We start from the raw sequence: 21,276 nt of genomic DNA, 5'->3' as shown, positions 1-21,276 counted from the left end.
GCTCTTCACTAAAGTGTGACAGCACCGCGGCTGCATTGCTGCAGCGCTGTACATGTAGACAAACCCATGTGCTTAACTTTATGCATGTGCATAGCTTTGTTGAACTCAGTGGGAGGTCTTGTGAGTAAAATTATGCATGTATGAGTTTGCAGAATCCTTGCCGGGTTGCCTTTTCCCGCATCTTCTAGCATGCAGGCCTGCCTCTTCTTCACAGGAGAACCACAGTCATCACAACTGGGCTCCATCTCCTGCTCTAGTCAAGGCTTCTTGACTGCTTTAGCCATAGCCATTGCATCGTTGAGGCTAAATGTCTTGTACTAGTGACACAGCAAGAGGCAAAGAAGTATGTGGCGCTGGAGGGGCTTCTTTTGGTTGGGGTCTCACAATATGTGAGCAAAGTTGACCCTTCATTTCACCCTTTTGCATGTACAAGAGGCTCATAAAGTAGGTTCCTTCAACTTTGTGCACTGCTTGATTGTTATTGTTTCATTCATGTGAAAGATGCTCCGAGATTTAAGAACAGAATTCAGATTCCTTAGAGGACATATGACAGGTGAAAATCAGGAACTTGTCATCTGGAGAATTCTGAAGCCACCCAGAGTGGCAGATTAGCAAATGGGTGACGGACTTATTTAGAAGCTGAACCTCGTTTGCAGAATTTGATCAAGATGATAAGTATTGCCACTGAGATGCCATGATATACCTAGTGTCAACATGAAAGATTAGCAAAATCCCTATTTGCTGGGCTGTCAATACACCCGATCCCTAACTTGTGCACTAAAAGGTGATCAATAACAATGAGGTGTATGACAAAAAATTCACTTCCATTGGATGTGAGGCTTTCCCCCCTAAAAATATGTTCTAGCTGGGTATCGAGTGAGCTGGCCATTTTTCCCTTGGCCTGAGGAAGGGAAGAGAAGGTACCAGCTCCTCCCTTTGCTGTACAGCTTATTGGAGGACAGCTTGGTCTCCTTGCCTCACCCCCCACCAGTTTGAGGAAGAGTAGATAGAGGTAGCTCAACTGCAAGTTCATTGGCTTGAGGGGGAGAGGGGTAAGGAGAAACACTAGTGTGTGGTTCTGGGGGAATAGTTCAGATGAACTATTGAGGAATATCTGTGATTTTTACCAAAACTTGCTGTGCCTTGTCCACTGGTTAAAATAAAACCAACCAAACAAAAAAACCAACCAATTGACTTAGGCCTTGTCTATATGAGAAAGTTATACTTGTTTAACTTAAATCTATTTTTAAACCAATTCAGTTAAACCAGTATAAACCACTGTGTAAATGTTTATTTTGGTTTAAGAGTTGGCCTACTTAGGCTGTGTCTACGCTATCAATTATGTTGGTGTAACTTATGTCACTCAGAGGTGTGAATAAGCCATCCCTCTGAGCGACACAAGTTACACTGACCTAAGCACTGGTGAGGACAGAGCTATGTCGGTGGAGCTTCTCCCACTGACCTAGCTACTGCTGCTCGTTGGGGGTGGATTAATTAAGTCGTGGAGAGCTCTCTCCCAATGGCTTAGTGCGGCTACTCTAGAGAGCTCACAGCGGTGCAGCTGCATCGGTACAGCTGAACCGCTGTAAGCTCTCTAGTGTAGCCATAGCCTTAGGTTTAGCTTAAACCGACTCTTAACTGACTTCAGCTAAACTGAAATAACTCAGGTTTCAACCAAAATAAGAGTGTCCACACAGCCTTTTGCACCAGTTTAACAAAATCAGACCTTTAGTCAAAGTGATGCAACTTTCTTGTGCAGACAAGGCCTTACTGTGTTGAACTCATTTACCTATAGGGGAGGAAAAAGGAAGGTACAACAGTAAAATTTTTGTTGTACCCTTGTGAAAATTATTGTAATATAACACTTCCAAAATACTACTAACTAAGGATCTCTGTGTCTTACCAAACACTGAAGTTACTGGAAAACATCACTGTGAAGTTTGGAAGGTAAATATTCCCATTTCACAGGTGGGTTACTTGTCCAAGGTGACAGATCTGGGAATTAGAACCCAGGAGTCCTGTGCTCTCCCCTATGCTTGTCTAACAAGTCCTGCTTTGTTTGTTTAAATGCAGAAAAGCTGGCTGACCGTAAATTGAATGTGGCAGAAGTGACACAGTCTGAAATTGGTCAGAAGCAAAAGCTGCAGACAGTTCTGGAAGCTGTCCATGATTTACTCCGACCCCACGGCTGGACAATCAAGTGGAATGTCGACTGTAAGTGCCATGTGCAAAAAAGTCTGCTTTGAAGTGAGACTGTGTCGTGTTCATGAATGCAGAGGAAATGATTTTCTGCTGCCCATTTCAGAAATGCAGCATCCATCCTGGTAACCAATAACTTGATCACATATTCTGTGCTGCAGTGTTTTTACAGACTACTAATAGTAATGTATATGTGTAGGCCATATACATAGCATGAGAAGGTTGCGGTTATACCGTGTACCCTCCTACCTCTATAGTTCTGGTTCGAACTCCTTCAGATGAGGAGGGTTATGTCATAATTGGGCTTCTTGAAGTGTGTCATTTCTTTAAGCATATATTATCATCAAAACATTGTTTTGCTGAATCTCTATAGATCTGAGAAACTTGTTAGCCTCTCAAGATAGAGAGTTAAGAGCTTGGACCCATTCATTCATTCTAGGATGTCCAGTTTAGAGACCAAAACAACGAGGAGTCCTTGTGGCACCTTAGAGACTAACAGATTTATTTGGGCATAAGCTTTTGTGAGCTAAAACCCACTTCATCAGATGCATGGAGTGGAAAATACAGTAGAGAGGTATAAATACACAGCATATGAAAAGATGCAAAAACTAATTTTTCCCTCTGCTGATACTCACACCTTCTTGTCAACTGTTTGAAACGGGCCAGCTTGATTACATTGAACTCATTAGCACTACAAAAGTTATTTTTTTCCTCTCTTCTTGTCAACTGTTTAGAATAGCCCACTTCTACTTTAATTGAATTGGCTCGTTAGCACTGACCCCTCCACTTGGTAAGGCAGCTCCCATCTTTTCATATGCTGTGTATTTATACCTCTCTACTGTATTTTCCACTCCATGCATCTGATGAAGTGGGTTTTAGCCCATGAAAGCTTATGCCCAAATAAATTTGTTAGTCTCTAAGGTGCCACAAGGACTCCTTGTTGTTTTTGCTGATACAGACTAACACGGCTACTACTCTGAAACCTGTTTAGAGATACTATTTCTGATGTAGTAAGCAGAAAGAACATCCCTTTAAAGTGTGGCCCTTTATCTACAAAAGAATTTGTGATGTGTTTCCACACAGGGAGTGAACCATCTTAATGTGGCTTATAAACAGGAGCACCATAGCCTGTGTAATTTTGCTATAGATGTATTCAGGGTGGGCATTCTCAAGTGTAGGTCTGATTTAATACAGTTGAGCATATCTGAACTTGCTCGAGGAGATGTGCTAATTCACTTTAATAGCCAATGCAATTCTGTACTTCTGTGGTGACTTTTATGAATATGCACTACTTTGTTGATAGACTCAGCTGTAGTTCTGAGGCTGTGCATACACCTAAACTACTACTGTACACGGTTAGTACATGTAATATGCTCCCTCAGGTCCTTTACTCCTCCCTGAGGAGAGGGATGATCTGGGCACTGGTCTGGTTTCAACACCTGGCTCTACTTTTGACTTGTTTTGTGACTTTGGTCAATCAGTTCCCCTCTGTTACCATATCTGTAAAGTGGGGATAATATTTATCCAGTGGACACAGGTGAATTGAATTCTTATTGTTTGTAAAATTGTTTTGAGATCATTATGTGAAAGGCCTAAAGTGTTGCCTTGCTAACCAATAAAGTTTTTCAACCTTTTTTTCTACCCCCTAAAGGCTGGTTGTTTAAAATCTGTTTTCGACTTGTGTTTTTTACTTCAGCAATCCATGGCAAGAATCTAATTTCCATTCTCCACCTTCTGGTAGCTTTGGCCATGCATTTCCGGGCTCCCATCCGACTTCCTGAGCACGTTTCTGTGCAAGTGGTAGTTGTAAGGGTAAGTATGAACTCCCAAGTATAGTTGTGTCATAATGGCTGCCATCCATCACCCTGATCACTCAGTTTATATGCTGCAACCTCCCCCCCCCCCCCCCCCCCAGCCCCATCTTTGTCTTAGTTATTTAGCTAAGCCCTCCCCTGTGGTATTCAGGAGGCCAGAGTGGATAATCACAGTGTTCCCTTCTGGCCTCAGAATCTATGAATCTTACAATCTTTTATGATGTGTTCACAAGGTACCTAGAACAATACATCCCTAATAATGGTCGGGGCCTCCAGTTACTACGGTCATACAAAAAAATTAGTAGTGTATAATGGAATTTGCATGTCAGAGAGCTCCATTTGTTGGCTTTTTATTAAAGGTAAATTATGCTCATTCACAGCTCCGTTCCTCTGTTTGCTCTGCTCAATTAGAGAGATGGGGTTAGACCCTGACTTCTAATCTCCTGCTCTAGACATTGTAACAGTCCTTTCTGTCTTTGCTGCCTGGTCCTGGCTTTTTTGCCCATTTCTCGTGGTCTACAAAGAGCATTTTGCTACTGCAGGGCATTCTCACTCTTGTTTTTTGTCTCAGTTTCCATCATAACTCATTCACTCTTCACCCGGGCCATGTGGTTCTCTCTGGCCGATGAAGCTGCAAAAGCCCCAAAATGGGACCTGAACCCAGGTTTCCTGAACAACTACTGTCCTACCAATCCAAGACTACTTCTGGCTGGCTGCTTTCTCATGTCCTGCTTTAAATGTTCAGTGTGATGGTCTATGCGGTTGTAACGTATGCACAGCTGACAGCATTGACCGTGGATTTGGCAGGTAGCAGTGTGAGGTCACCCCTGCTGTAGTAGGATTCATTTCAGGAGTACAATCTTAGATTGAGCGGAGCTAGCATGATTCTGCACACTCCCAGCTGCAGTGTAGACCTACCTTGGAGGGACAAGAGGGATGTGTGTGTGTTCGTGTGCGCACTATCTATGTATGTCACTTTGCTGAGAAACTTCTTTATATTTACTATCCTGCTGCTACTATCCTGTAGTATTTTAAAATACAGTATACTATCCTGTATTTTAAGAGTTTGAGTGAGGTGTAAAATATTTGTAGTTAAACTTGTACGTGATTCAGTCTTAAGGAAATATATACCAGTTCAATAACATGTGTCAGTTTTTAAAGCATGTGTCAGCATTGATAACATTTTAAATAATACATATTAATAATAATAATGTATTGTCTGCATTGTATCGCCTAGAGGCCCCAGTCACAATCAGGGCCCCATTAGACGAGGTGCTGTAGAAATAGGGTAATAGATGGCCCCTCCCCTGATCCTGCAAACACTTTTATATGCATTCAAGGGGATCACTCAACATCATGGAAAGTGATTGGAGTATGTAACCATCTGCAGAATTTGACCTTCATTTAAGAAAAGATGCGAGAAGTGACAGTCAGTGGGACTTAAAACTCTTAAATCGCTTAGGCACTTTTGACATTTTTACCCCTTAGAAAAGTCTTACCTTGAATTAGTTCAGCTGATGCAAACCCCTAATGTAGACTCAGTTAAACTGGTTTAACCCTTGCTTAAAATTGGCTTAGCTTAGTTTTGTAATTTACCAACATAAGCCTTATTTGTTTGAGGCCTTTTCTACATGACAAACGCTTTGCCGGTAAAGCAGTACCAGCAGAGCCCCCTAGTGTAGACACATCTTACAGCAACAGAAGGAATTTTTCTGTTGGCATAGTAACACCACCTCCCCAAATCATATTAGCTATGTCAACAGAAGCCCTCTTCTGTTGATATAGCTGTATCTACACTGGGGGATTAGTTGGCATAGCTATAAGTGGCTAGAGGATGTTTGGGGTTTTTTTTGTTTTCACACCCCAACCAATTTAGGTATGCTAACAGAACTTTGTAGTTTAGACCTGGCCTAAGTATGTCCACTTTGGAATTTTGCATGGGTTAACTAAATCAGCTTTAAATTGATTTAGGCCGGGTCTCCTTGACAGATTTTTTTTTTGTCAGAATAGCAATGTTGGTCAGAGATGTGAAAAAAACCACACCTCCTAGCCAACATAGCTATGCTGGCACAACCCCTGATGTTGACAGAAGAGGGCTTCTGTCAACATAGCTAATGTCCTTTGGGGAGGTGGTGTTACTAAGCTGGCCAAAAAATGCCTTCTGTCAGCATAAGCTGTGTCTTCCTTAGGGGACTCTGCCAATATAGATATACTGGGAAAGCATTTGTGGTGTAGACAAGGTCTCACTTAAACTGGCTCGCCATTTCCAATATAGAAAAGTCCTAACAAACAATAGGAGGGAGAAATTGCAGGAAGGGTGATGGTAGCAGTGATAAGATGATGAGGTTACATAGACCGAGTTAATTCACAACTTGATGATTTGGTTTCATTTAATTATTACTTTTTTAACCTCTGCCTGCTCTGTTTCCATAGTGGTGTTAATTTAATAACCTGCCAGTTTCTACTTTTAAAAAAATCCTATATGTATTTCCAGTGTTTGTTTTTTGTTTTGTTTTTAAATTCTGCTGTAAGTTAGCTTCTTTTCTTTTCTTTTTTCTTTTCTTTATTACTACATTTGCTGTTTTTTTTCAATGGTGTGTTTTTTTCAGTTTTTTTTTTTTTAAAATATCTAAATAATTCCAACCATAGTGTTTGGACTTCTGTGGGTAAATGTAGTCATTGGTGCCTGGTGTCTTAGGGATGTGGGATCCCTTATAGAAGTGTTTTGCCTTGTTTAAGGCTAAAAGTGTGAGTGGATTGGATTAGAGTAGAATTCCTGGCATTTACACGGCTGGTTCAGAGGTCTGCAAGGTAAACCTGCAGTAGCTTCCCTAGGGAGAGAACATGGTCAACTGTATAAAGCATGGGACTAGGAGTCAGGAAACTGGGTTCGGTTCCTGGCTTTTGCTATGTGACTTTGGGCAGGTCACCTAGGGCCTGATTATTTGTTTTCTGAGATGCTGAGCACTCACAGCTACAACTGAGGTCAGTGCCTCTGAAAATCCTGCCTTAACTTCCTTATTTCTCAATGTCCCCAGCTTTTAGATGGGGATAATATATCCACGTTGATGAAGCACTTTGATCTATGGGTGAAAACTCTACAATAGTGCGAATTATTAACAACAAATAACCTGGTAGCCACTCAGTGATCTAATAGGTCTTTTTCTTCTCTGGTTTCTATGAGCCTGCTCAATAAAATAAAACAAATTTACCATAACACCATGCTGCAGGTGAGAGCAAGTAGTCTATGCAGGTCCTGAAAGATGTAATGCCCTTTCTACCGTTTCTTTAAAACATTGATTTGGATTTTAGGGGAGAGGCTAATGCTTTCCCATGCTGTCTGGATTCAGTTATTCAGTTAAAGGTGGGGACATGTAGGAACTGGAAAACCTGTGCAATTTGATCTGGGTTTATACCTCGTAGACTTTTGAGTGCATGCTGCACAGTATACGCAGAATGCAACTTTATGTTTAAAACAGGTCTTTCTGCTTTCTCTCTCTTTGCAGGAAGAACTATAATCTCTTACCACACATAGCAAGAAATGTATTTCACATACCAGAGAGATTAGTACAGCATAAATGTACACTTGCTACTTAATAACTGTATTGTGACAGACTCCACAAGATGGCAGTGTGTCTAACTTCAGGGTGGGTTGTTGCAAAATCAGTATGTATTGCCTCTTGAAATTGACCAGTGGTATTTTATTTTATTTCTTTTTTAAATGCTTTGCCTATGAAATATAAACTGTTTTTAGCATGACAATCTGACTTTTGCAGTTACTCATGAAGCCTTGAGCTCAAGTTAACTTGTTGTTTTGTATGACCCTATAAATGGCTGCCTCGGATACTGAGTTAGCAGGGCTAAGGTTGCATTGCTAACAGCTTTAGTATTTGAGTTGTTCAGCACTCAACCCCCACCCCCCCCCCCGCCCCACCCCTCAAAAAAGAGGAAACCCTAGATGTACTTGCCTAAAGCAGAAAACTGAAAATCCTGAGGGTTTGCTCCCAGCTGACTTCCTCCTCCTGAGTTTTAACTTTCATTTGAAAGATAAATTCACATCAGTTAATTTTTTATAATAGAGCACTATTTTAAATCAGGAGAATATAGAAAGACTTATTCATAAATCATCATAACGACAGTGCTTAAGTCCACTGTGCATAGTTTCTGTGGGATTATATTCAAGGCTTACCTAGAGAGTCCATCTCTCTCCTAGTCCACTTAATGTCACAAATGTGCAGCACATCTGGCCTCAGTGCTACTAAAAGATTTTTGGGGTATCACTGAAATAATCCTCCAACAGCTGGAGTCCCAAGTCAAAGCCCGGAGATGAAGAACGTATGTGGTGTTCATGGAAAAATAAGTCTATTCAGTGACTGCTGTGTAAAGGGTCAGGACCAAACCTTGATCACTTGTGCCTGGGCAGGCCAGGTCCATGGGACTAGGTTCCAAGACTGCTGTAGGACCAGCATGCTCAGCTCCTAAAAATCAGCACTTTTCCCTCCAGTAACTGTTTCCAGCCAACCCAGGAGAAAGATTCACTTCTGTTCTTCTTCCTTTTTCACATTTAAGACCCATTATTCACCAGCTTTACTTTCTGAATTCATTCACTCACAGCTATTGCTTCCTGCCTCTGGGCTGTAAAGTGGTTGGTGGCTGCAGAAGCCCGTCTAGGAAGCAGAGCAGAGGAACAATGGGCTGGAAACAAGTCAGCAGTTGCTTAGCACTCAGTGTTGGCACTCACTCAGAATTCCTTATTTGTCCATCCCATCTTACATTATCAGACCATCCAGGCAGTAATCCTTTAGCTGCCTGATGGGTGCAGAATCGAATATATTCATGAAGTGGATTTGATGTGTTCTTAAGACACAGTGGGACAGATGCCCTCACTACAGCACAGGGCTAGGCCCTAGAGTGGAGACATGACAGCAAAATAGCAAGCGATAACGGCTGCTTCCAACATTGCTCCAGGCCAGGCTTGCTGGTTCACTAGAAACAGCAAAACTGTTCTTGTTTTGTGAAGAAGGGGTGGCAGGAAGGAATTCCTGCAATGGTTCTTGGGTTAAACAAAATGCTTCAGAGAGGGGTGCTTCTTTTTGGTACTTTCCTCGATAACAACCATTTCTTGTTGATGTTTGTGGTTCAACTGTCAAGAATGAATGAGAGGGCATGGGAGGAATAGGAGGGTTTCATGCCTGGGGGTGGTTTGCCTTGGATACCAGAACTAGAGCTAGTCCTGAAGCAGCAATCCGAGTTAACCGAGTCATAAGTCTATTTGACAAGACTCGCTTGGGAGTCAGCTGCTGGGATCTGAGCTCTTTAAGACAGCATCTAAAGCAGTGAGAGAAAGAAGAGGAAAAAAATTCTCTTCCTTCAGAGGGGAAATGATATATCCCTGAATTTTGTAGGGTACCTATGTAGTCTGTGGAAGGGCAAGTTATGAATGTAAGTAAGCAAGTAAAAACACTGGCTCTGCATTGAGTTAGAAAACTACCATACAGGAGGACCCAATTACAGCAATGAAATGTGTCCCCAAGGCTCCAGCATGGCGCAGGGACATGCTTAAAGCTCAGCTTGGGTCTTGTCTACAGTATAAAGGCCATGTTTTATCAGAGTCTGGGGAAACCTGTTTTGTAACTGGGTCTCACCATGTACTAGCTCAGCTCTCTGTAGGGCAGAGCAGATCTTAGTCCTGCAGAAAATCATCCTGAAAAGTCCAGTAAAAGGGAAATAACTTCCATTATAAAATAGTCAGTCTTCCCCTGCTACAATTCCTTGGTGAATTTGTTACTCCTGAAAGAGAGCGACTGACTCAACCACATTTGGATTCCTGTGCTGGGCAAGCTTCCCTCACACACTGATAGCTCTGCCAGTGCTCCTCAACCCTGACCTCTGGTAACAACCCTTGTTATCCCAGCCCCAGACCGCTCTGGGGTCTGCCAATTCATTTAAACCATTCTTTGATGTTTGTGTCATGAGCAAATATCCACAGGGGACTTCAGATGGGATTGACAAACTCTCTCTCTAATTTGTGATCCAGGCAGAATTTAGACTCCTGTCTCCTGAGGAGACTTGCTCGTGAATTTATAGGCTGCAGATATATGTGTCCTAAGCATTCATTTGGCTGTCAGTCTGATAACTGCCACTGTGCTAAATCGTAACCCCCTGTGTCAATTGCCTTGCCCCATCTCTACAGAAACTTAATTTTAAAAGCTAGATAAAATGTGTGCACTCCTTTGGGACGCTAATGGGAGAGGAATGCTGCAGAACTCTTACGAACTCCTCCATTACAGTTCCAGTTTCTGACTTCTGTATCTTGGTTTCCAGAAACGGGAAGGCCTTCTCCAGACGGCTCACGTTACAGAGGAACTCACAACCACAACAGAGTAAGCAGGAAATCCTTATCCATCTGACAGAGGGGAGTGTGTATGTGTGTGTGAGTGTGAGAGAGAGAGAGAGAGTGTAGGGGGTACGTATGGTGTATCGTTACTCAAAATGAAAGAGCATAAAAAATTCTGTTTACCACATTAACCGACTCCGTGAAACCCTTAATCCTCAACTTTTTTCATGCAGAAGCCATTTTATCACTGGAAATACATTGCAAAGGAAAAATATTTCTCCTTAACAAGCCTGTGTGCCAAAAGATTTTAGCTTTATCCTAATATATCACTGATGATCTTTTCACAACAATTTTTTGCTGTCTCCCTTACCCCCTCTGTGTATAATCCATTTCTGTCCATCCTTATCACACCACACTGTTAAAGGAGCAGTGTAGGGAATTTGGGGAGGATCAGCAAGATGCTTCCTTGGGACACCTCCTCAAAATGAACTAACTGCTTTCATACAAAAATTGAGTGTGGGAAGGATCTGTAAGGTTTCCCCATCCTTGTGCTGCACAGTGGGAGCCCAGCAGCATACTCCTTTTAATCTTTGCAGCTGGTCTACGTCACTTGCTGTTTTTACAGTTCTCCCAAAGGGAAAGGGATAGAAATGCACTTTGGCTAAAAAATGAAAGCTCAGACTCTCCACCATGGGGCCTAAAGGCAGTGTTAACAAGGGGCTTACATGAGCCCTCTCCAGCTCATCAGTGTCTAGGCTCCCTGTAGGGATGTCTCAACCTTTTATCATTTTGTAGCTAAGTGGAGTACCAGGTGGTTTGCTCCGTGGGCGTCCTTTTGGACGAAACCTTCAGAAATGAGAGCGCAGCTTTTCTGTGTAGACATTAAAGCTCTCGTGGCCCTTTTAAGGGGAATGGAGGTTTGCCATGGTGTCTTTGGCCGAAACTACTTTCCTTCCTCCAGCTTGTGCAGTGTGCTTGGCAGACCTCTTTCTCGGAGGTGGCTGCAGTTCACTGGTGCTGGATGTAGTTTGTAAAGTGTTTTGTTTTAGGGGGAAAGGTGCTACTGTGTGTTTGGTGTGTAATTAAGTGTGTATTTTTATATGGTGTAGATCTAAATAAATGAGACACCTAAGTGCTCTGACACAAGTTAGAAATACAACCCCCTCCCCCCACAACCTAACCCCATAACAGCCAACAAAATTAAACCCTGGACAGAACTCTCACAAAACTCTTCTGTAAATATAGATAGGCCAGATTCTCAGTTTATGTAAATCTGCATAGCTCCATTGACTTCACCAGCTGAGGACTTCGTTCATGTGTAGTATGTGCCTATGTTATTTCCATAACATACAAATATGCATACCATATATAAGCTATATATATAAATATTCTTTTTCTCTAAATAAAACTGTGATATACCTAACCATAGCAATGCTTATTCTGAACTGTGTAATGTAATCTATTATCTATGTGTGTACAGGGATTTGGTATCTAATAATATAAATTGATATATTTATTCATTCACTCTTAGACTTGGAAAAGTAATAATTACGCTTCATCAGTGGAGTTACACCCGGGATACATTTGGCCGATTCTCTTCCTCCAGCATGCTGGCTCTGATTCTGTTGGGTGCTGAGACTTGTATCTCAGTGGGGGTTGAGGGTCCTTAGCACCGCACAGGATCAGGCCCATTAAGGCCAGGCTCTTTTCATTGACGGTAATGATTCATGAACTAAATGAATATTTTCTCATGTTCTCACTTGCAGGATGATGATGGGAAGATTTGGTAAGTAACACATGAACCTTTGAAAGTTGCCCCTTCAAACACATTGACAAAGCGTCTGTGTTTCTTACAAGTGTGTCTTGGGTAGTCCAGGGCAGTGGAGCAGGCAATTGCACAGGGCAGGAGCACGTGGCTGGGACAGCTCTGTTACTGGCTGTGGGGAGTATTGCCTGAAGCACCAGGGAGGAGTGGGGACTGGAGCACAAGGAACAGCTACCAAAAGAGCCGGAACTACTACTTCGAGTGATGTCCCCATCGGTGCTCCACTGTAGGTGCGGCAGCGCCTTTGCGTCAGAGATCTTCAATAGCAGTGCCCATCAGACCGCACATGTGCACCTCTCCTCCCCCGCGCTGTGCGGTGTGACGGCCCTCGGTTCCTTCTCTACTGCCTGTGGTCTGGTATGGAACAGTTAGCAGAGCCCACTTGGTTATTTAGATAGTCTCTTACCTGTTTTTCCTTCTCGTAGTTAGCTAGCTTCTTCATTTTCTTTTCTTCTCCTTTATCCTTTAAAAAAAAAAAAAAAAAGTAATTATTTTTTTGTTTTCCCTAATTCCCGTTAGGGATGCTACTCCCTCGCCCTTATGCCTGGCTCCTCTGGGTTTAAGCGGGGCAGGTTTCTCTATAACGGACAGCCATGCACAGTATATCCGTTGCCTGGGAGAGGGACGTTTCCCAGAAGTGTTCCCACTCCTTGTGGAAAAGTCCCTGCAACCAGTGTCGGACCCCGGTTCTTACGGCTCACTGGAGAGACCCTCATGCTCAGCAAGGTTGTCTGCTGACCCTCACTCCCCTTGTCCGAGGAACACCATTATAAATGCTGGCGGCAAAGCAGGGTTTGGGGTGGAGGCTGACAGCTCGCGGCCCCCCATGTAATAACCTCCCAACCCCCTGAGGGGTCCCAACCCCCAGTTTTGAGAACCTCCGTACTAAAGCCGTGGCTCTAGAATGCTCTCTGGCGCCATCTGCTGACTCTTTCCCGTATCACACCTCAGCCCTGTGCTCAACACAGGCACTGGCCAGAGATCACCCTCAGGAATTCACACAGCTGTCAGGCCTCACTGTAGCAGACACTGCAGATACTCCACTCCTCAGACAGGAGGTGTCCCAGATCTCACCCACTTCTCAGTCAACACGCTCTTCGTGCTCTCCCACAAGGACAGCATCTCCTTTCCTTAGTGATGTCGAGGAGGATGTGGGTGATTATCAAGACTCTCTTGCCCCATCAACATCAGGGCAATTAACGTCAACTTACCAGCCTTACCCTGCCGCAGTTAGGGCACCCAGCCTTTTCAGGGGCCCCCATGGATGCAACCATATATTCCCTTTCCCTCTAATTGGCCATATTGGGGACCCCATGGCACAATTTGGTAATCCCGCACCGCTGCAAACACGCCGACCTCCATCCATCCATCCATCTCCTCTTCAACAATCTCTCAACCTCCAGAAACACAGCCTCCACAATACCACCACTGGAGGAGGAACTGGAAGGAGAGCAGGATGAGGAGGTACCTCTGGTCCTGCCGTTTTCTTCATCTTCACCTGATGAAGCCATCATGCCACCACCTCCCACAGCAGCTGATGATTTTCGTCACTTTCAGGAGTTGTTTTGTGGAGTGGCTGACTCCCTAAACATCCCACTTGAGGAGTCATGGAACAACAACGTGAACCGATTGACGTACTCCATACTCGATAACAAAAATTGCCCTACCTATTAAAGGTGCGCTATTTGAACCTACAAACCTTTTGCAGACTCCAGCTTCTATCCCCCCCTACATGCAAATGGGCAGATAGGAAATATTATGAACCTGCAAAAAATGTGGAGTTATTGCCCCGAATTCCCTCCTGGTGAATGCGGTGCAAGAGAATGGCCATCAATGCCAATCCCGATATGGTCATCCTGACTGAGACTGGAAACATTTAGATCTCTTGGGCAGAAAATGCTATTCATCTGCTACCCTCCAGTTTCGAATTTCCAACTACAAGGCCCTTATGGCCAAATATCATTATAAAGTTTATTCTAAGCTGGAGGAACTTTGCCAGGATCTGCCAGGGGAAAAAAGGGAACAATTCCTGCACCTCATTTCGGAAGGTCATAACCCCACAGGCCTCCCTGGACTCAGCTGATACAACTGCCCATCCATTGCTACTGCAGTAGTAATGCGACATGCATCATGGTTGTACCTTTCAGGATTCCCTAAGGAGGTGCAAAATACGGTCGAGGATCTCCCGTTTGAGGGACAAAACTCTTTTCTGAGCGCACGGACAACTCCTTACACTCATTGAAAGATCCCGAGCCACTCCAAAATACCTCAGTGTATATACACACCACAGCCACAACAAAGTTCAGGAAAAGATCAGCTCCCTCCACAGTCTTGCCCTCAGCCATACTACCCACAATGGCAGTTTGACAACCAACGCTATCGTCACCGACCTCCCAACAGGCACAGACAATTGCCTGCACAAGGGACATTGTCCCAAACACCCTCTACTAAGCAGGAAATTTGAAGGTGTGAGGTCCAGAGAACCTCCTGCCTGCTCCAGTTGCCCCTACCATCTGTACCGCCAGCTACACACCAACAGTTTGGCAACCGCCTAGCTCCATTTTTACCATCTTGGATGCACATTACCTGGGACAGATGGGTCCTGGAAATAGTAAAGGAGGGTTACTCCATCCCCTTCCTAGCTATACCATCCCACCAACTCCCCTCCCCCTTCAAGGACCCCTCTCAGAAGCCCATTCTGGAGTGGGAGGTGAGACTACATCTTCAACAGGAAGCCACAGAACTGGTCCCTCTACAACACAGAGGTTGCGGTTTCTATTCTCACAACTTCCTGGTACAAAAGAAGTCTGGTGTTTGGCACCCCATCTTAGACCTTCTCAATCTCAACAAGTTTGTCAAACTACAACATTTCAAGATGATCATCCTAGCACTGGAACAGGGGGATTGGTTCACCGCCTTCAACCTACAGGACACGTACTTTCATATTGCAGTACACCCTGCTCACAGACATTTCTTACAATTCATTGTCGGCCACGGTCACTACCAGTACAGGGTACTACCCTTCAGACTATCCGCAGCTTTTGACTTTTTTCCAAAGTACTCGCAGTGGTCATGGCCTTCCTCTGCAAACAAGACATCACCATTTCCCAGTATCTAGATGATGACCTTCTCAAAGCGCCATCTGAGACCGAAGCACTCCGAGCAGTCCACACTACAATGACCCTCTTTACAAAACTGGGCCTCCTTATCAATTTTGAAAAGTCCACACTAACCCCAGTGCAAATGCTGGAATTCATTGGTGCTCTATTCGATGCCAAGTGGGCAAGAGTGTTTTTACCACCTCACAGGTTCACAGCAATAACACAACTAGTTTCAACCACCCGAGCATGCCCCCAAATCCCAGCACTTACATGCCTCCCACTTGTGGGACATGTGGCTGCTGCTACGTTTGTGGTCAAACACACGAGGCTGCATGTGCGGGGTGTCTTCAGGGCTGGCTCCATACAGTATATCTTCCTCACAAGCACAGCATGCAAAAACTCCTATCCATGCCAACCCAGGTCAAGGACTTACTGCTGTGGTAGATGTGCCCGACAACGTCTGTGCCAGGGTCCCTTTTCTTCAACCTCCGTGATACTTACCGTAATTGCAGCCAGGTGCACTCTAACAGCCAATCCGTGCTGTTTGAGCTGAAGGAGGTAGTTCAATCTGAGAGGTAATGGAGCACAGGCAGCATCGACCTGTCTGTCGGCACACCGAAGTTGGAACCGGTTCCACGTCTAATGGAATCGCACCTGCTATTTATCACGATATGTTTTATTGAATCTGAACAGGTTATTTCTGTATCATACTGTGATACTTACCACTGATGCCTCCCTCCTCGGCTGGGGAGTGAATGTATGCAAGCACACTATACAGGGCTGATGGATGCCCACTGAGTTCACCTTACCAATCAACATCCTGGAACTGAGGACGGTCCACAATGCCTGCCAACATTTCCTACCACTCCTCAGAAACCGGACTGTTCGAGTAATGACGGACAACCTCGCTTGCATGTATTACATCAACAGGCAAGGAGGTGGCAGGTCCCATTCCCTATGCTCAGAAGCAATTAAGCTATGGAATTGGTGTATCCATAACATCTCCATCTCTTCTGCGTATTTCCCTGGACATCAAAATATGACAGTGGATATGCTGAGCAGAACCTTCTCGCACGAGCATGAATGGCAGCTCGTCATGAGAGCACTCCGACCCATCTTCTGTTGATGGGGTCATCTCACCATAGACCTTTTCACCACTCACGAGAACACCCACTGTCCTCAATTTTGTTCCAGAGCAGGCCTGGGATGTGATTCGCTGAGGGATGCATACCTTATGAACTGGAATGTGCCACTTCTGTGTGCCTTCCCTCCCTTTCCCCTCCTGTTCCGAGTCTTATGCAAGATACAGGAAGATCAAGCTCTAGTTATACTAATAGCACCCACATGGCCATGACAAGTCTGGTACGCGTACCTGCTTCACATGACACTCTCTCGGCCTATAAACCTTCCCCCAGCATCGTGGCTCCTCTCTCAGGACAGGGGATGCATTCACCATCCTAATTCGCGGATGCTCCTCCTGAAAGCTTGGTCCTTTGTGGCTCTGGGATTCAGAAATAACCTGTTCAGATTCAGTAAAACATATCTTGATAAATAGCAGGTGCGATTCTACTGGACATACCTATTCCCACACGTGGAACCGGTTCCAACTTCGGTGTGCCGACAGACAGGTCGATGCTGCCTGAGCTCCATTACCTCTCAGATTGGACTACCTCCTTCAGCTCAAACAGCACGGATTGGCTGTTAGTTCTCTTAGAGTGCACCTGGCTGCAATTACCACATTCCACTGCTCTGTCGAGGGATATTCAGGATTTGCACATCCCCTTGTCAAACATTTTCTTAAGGGTGTTCGAAACCTATACCCTAACATACATCCCCCCACTCTGGGACCCCAGCCTAATGGCAGCCTGCTCGCTCCTTCATCTAAGCACTGCGTGAGACCAAGAAAAAAGGAGTGTTGGGTTCGAGTTGGGTAATCTCTTTGGGGCCTGTGGATCTGGAGCCACTGGAGAAGGCACAGTCTCTCTTCATACAGAAGGAAAATGACTTTCATTGACTTCAGCGTGAATACAACCTTCATCAAATGCAGTGGATTTACCATTACAATACCAACAGAAGTAATGCACTCATATTTAATTAGTTTAAATCAATTTAGATGAGATTAATTAGTGAGTGCGCAGACCTGTTGAAGTGTAAATCGCTATGGAAGTGCTAAATGCTTATTCTTTGCATTGAATACTGGGGTGGAGGAGGGGGGGAAATCAGGTCTGCGTTCAGGCCTTAATTCAGCAAGGCACTTACTTGCATGACTCAGGGCTGGTCTACGCTGGCACTTTACAGCGCTGCAACTTTCTCACCCAGGGGTGTGAAAAAACACCCCCCTGAGTGCTGTAAGTTTCAGGGCTGTAAAGCGCCAGTGTAGACAGTGCCCCAGCGCTGGGAGCTGCGCCCCTCGTGGACTACACAAGCCATGACTACAGAAGGCATGTTAATGCTCTGCCGCGGCAGCACTTTAATGTTGCTAGTGAAGACATGCCCCACTTCAAGCCTGTGAGTAGCTTCATTTAAGTCAATGGTACTCCGAGCGTGCTTAAAGTTAAGCTTGCGAGTAATTACCTAGCTGAATCAGGGCCTGATTGCTGTATCACTCAGCAACGGGCATACACAATTTCTGAAGAACACAAACATCAAGTAATATTCAATGACCATTTGATACAGAGAAAAATAGGCCATAGGGCAACTTTTCTTTCTGTTTGTAATGGATGTTTTTTGTTTTCATGTGTCTGTTTTCTGTATTGAATGTGAAATGCAGCAGGGAAATCCCCCGATTTAAGACACCATTTTAAACTACTCCCAAGATTCCCAATTCAGTTTGCTCTGGCCTTTAGACACCTATATTGGCTGACTGATTTTTGTTTGAATCTCCATTGTGTGTTTCCTAAGACAAGGAACAAAGAAAATTAACATTCATAACTTGCTTCCACATCTGACTGTTACAGCAGAATTGATTTTTCTAACATTGCTTTCGTCTCTTTGTGAATCAGAACGAGATGCCTTTGACACCCTCTTTGACCATGCACCAGATAAACTCAGCGTCGTGAAAAAGGTAAAATATTTTAAAAACGTATTTCCTACTGTAGTCAGTAGTGGATTCTTAAGCAGAAAGGGGTCCCAGAAGTCTGGAAACCTGTAGAAAATATTTGTGGTATCAGTGGAAAAAATATGCCCATCAGAATCATACAAATTTCACTCCAAAGTTACAACTGAAGTGCTTATCTTGAAGCTTTGTGGCTTGGCCCAGTATTCATTGGAGTCAGTTAAGACTCCCATAATTTCAGGTGGGTTTTGGATGATTCTTGGTGTTTGTCAGCCCTCTTCCATACAGCACTTTGAGAGAAACTACAGGTATTAATATCCAAAAGAAGCATCCAGTGTCTGATCTGAGCAATTGTCGTGTACAAGGGGTGCCCTTCCACAGCTGGAGAATCTCCCTAGTGTACTGTGGCTGTCAGAGGGGTAGATATGAGTTGTGATTCACCAGTTATGGCTGCAAGAAGTTGTAATACACACACTCACTCACTCACTCAATCTTGCTCTCTTTATTTATTTAAACTTCGCTTTCATTAATGCATCCAAAGGGATGCTCACTTACGACAGCTGGAACAGTCCTCTGGGTCTGTTCTTCTGATACAGATCACAGGCCACCCTCTGTTCCACCTTCAACATGCCACTTTTTGGGGGCAGAGGGAAAAGGAAGAATAGCCATTAATCTGGGCCAGCTTTTGTTAATATATCCATCTGGAAGAGAACAGACAAAGATTTTGCATTATTCCATTAGCTTGTACAAATACCAGTGTTAAACTGTTGAACATAAAACTGAGTAACTATTTTACATAGAGATTGGAACTGAAATTTGCTTCTTTGCATTATATGATTGTTATTATTTGTATTACTAGTAGGGTTATCAATTAATCACAGTTAACTCACGTGATTAATTAAAAAAATGAATCGTGATTAAAAAAATTAATTGCAAGTAATCGCACTTAGAATACCAATTGAAATTTATTAAATATTTTTGGATGTTTTTGTACATTTTCAATATTGATTTCCGTTACAACACAGAATACAAAGTGCACAGTGCTCACTTTATATTATTATTTTTGATTGCAAATGTATACACTGTAAAAATGATAAACAAAAGAAATAGTATTTTTCAATTCACCTCATACAAGTACTGTAGTGCAATCTCTTTAGCGTGAAAGTGGAACTTACAAATGCAGATTTTTTTTTTTTTGGTTATGTAACTGCACTCAAAAACAAAACAGTGTAAAACTTTCGTGCCTACAAGTCCACTCAGTCCTACTTCTTATTCTGCCAATTGCTAAGACAAACAAGTTTGTTTACATTGACGGGAGATACTGCTGCCTGCTTCTTATTTACAATGTCACCTGAAAGTGAGAACGGGCGTTCACATGGCACTTTTATAGCTGACGTTGCAAGATGTTTGCATGCCAGATGCGCTAAAGTTTCATATGCTCCTTCATGCTTCAGCCACCATTCCAGAGGACATGCTTCCATGCTGATGATGCTCGTTAAAAAAATAATGCGTCAATTAAATTTGTGACTATACTCCTGGGGGAGGGGGAGAAACTGTATGTCTCCTGCTCTGTTTTACCCACATTCTGCATATATTTCATGTTATAGCAGTCTCAGATGATGACCCAGTACATGTTCGTTTTAAGAATGCTTTCACAGCAGATTTGACAAAACGCAAAGAAGGTACCGATGTGAGATTTCTAAAAATAGCTACAGCACTCAACCCAAGGTTTAACAATTTGAAGAGCCGTCCAAAATCTGAGAGGGACGAGGTGTGGAGCATGCTTTTAGAAGTCTTAAAAGAGCAACACTCTGATGCAGAAACTACAGAACCCAAACCACCAAAAAGGAAAATCAACCTTCTGCTGGTGGCATCTGACTAAGATGATGAAAATGAACATGTGTCAGTCAGCAGCATGGATGTATGTCCTCTGGAATGGTGGTTGAAGCATGAAGGGACATATGAATCTTTAGCACATCTGGCATGTAAATATCTTGCAATGTCAGCTACAACAGTGCCATGCGAATGCCTGATCTCACTTTCAAGTGACATTGTACACAAGAAACAGGCAGCATTATCTCCTGAAAATTGTAACCAACCTTGTTTGTCTGGCTGACTAAGAAATAGGACTGAGTGGACTTGTAGGCGCTAAAATTTTACATTGTTTTATTTTTGAATGCAGGTTTTTTGTACATAATTCTACATTTGTAAGTTCAGTTTTCATGATAAAGAGATTGTACTACAGTACTTGTATGAGGTGAACTGAAAAATATTTTTTTATTTTTTACAGTGCAAATATTTGTAATAAAAATAAATATAAAGTGAGCACTGTACACTTTGTATTCTGTGTTTTAATTAAAATTAATATATTTGAAAATGTAGTAAACATCCAAAATATTTAAAATAAATGGTATTCTATTGTTGTTTAACAGCACTATTAATCACGATTAATTTTTTTTAATCGCTTGACAGCCCTAATTAGTAAAGCACCTAGGAGCCCTAGTCATGGACCAGGACAGAAGAGGTGTTTTCCAGGATACATTTAAACTAACACGTTTAGGCTTGTAGCATGGACAAGTTTTTATTTTTCCATTCTGAAACTGCTGCTAAAGCAGCATTTTTAAAAAGTTGATTCAATTTTAATTGAATGCTGGCCATTTGATATACACTTTAAAATCTGACTCCACGTCCCCTCTAAAAATATTTTAAGCTGATGGCTAGATTGCTGGGATAAATATCTTAGTACAGTAACTCCTCGCTTAACGTTGTAGTTATGTTCCTGAAAAATGGTACTTTAAGCTAAACAATGTAAAGCGAATCCAATTTCCCCATAAGAATTAAAGTAAATAGGCGGGGTTAAGTTCTAGGGAATTTTTTTTCACCCTTTAATACTGTACACAGCGATGATGATTGTGAAGCTTGGTTGAGGTGGTGAAGTCAGAGGG

The 21,276-nt window shown here is 43.2% G+C and overlaps 1 protein-coding gene across 6 annotated transcripts in view; it reads left to right on the top strand.

Annotated features, from left to right (window-relative positions):
• PARVB (parvin beta) overlaps positions 1-21,276 on the top strand; it is a 97,759-nt gene that overhangs the window by 58,052 nt on the left and 18,431 nt on the right. For all 6 annotated transcript variants that reach the window (XM_007061748.4, XM_027824222.3, XM_037914708.2 and 3 more), the window contains 5 exons: positions 2,074-2,214; positions 3,896-4,011; positions 10,338-10,396; positions 12,117-12,136; positions 18,279-18,340. In XM_007061748.4, the coding sequence (XP_007061810.1) occupies positions 2,074-2,214; positions 3,896-4,011; positions 10,338-10,396; positions 12,117-12,136; positions 18,279-18,340 (398 nt within the window). The remainder of the gene's footprint in view (positions 1-2,073; positions 2,215-3,895; positions 4,012-10,337; positions 10,397-12,116; positions 12,137-18,278; positions 18,341-21,276) is intronic.

This window comes from Chelonia mydas, chromosome 1, assembly GCF_015237465.2.
Source record: "Chelonia mydas isolate rCheMyd1 chromosome 1, rCheMyd1.pri.v2, whole genome shotgun sequence".
Classification (NCBI taxonomy): Eukaryota; Metazoa; Chordata; order Testudines; family Cheloniidae; genus Chelonia; species Chelonia mydas.
The sequence above is the reverse complement of the archived record's forward strand: the minus strand, read 5'-3'. Positions and strand labels throughout refer to the sequence as shown.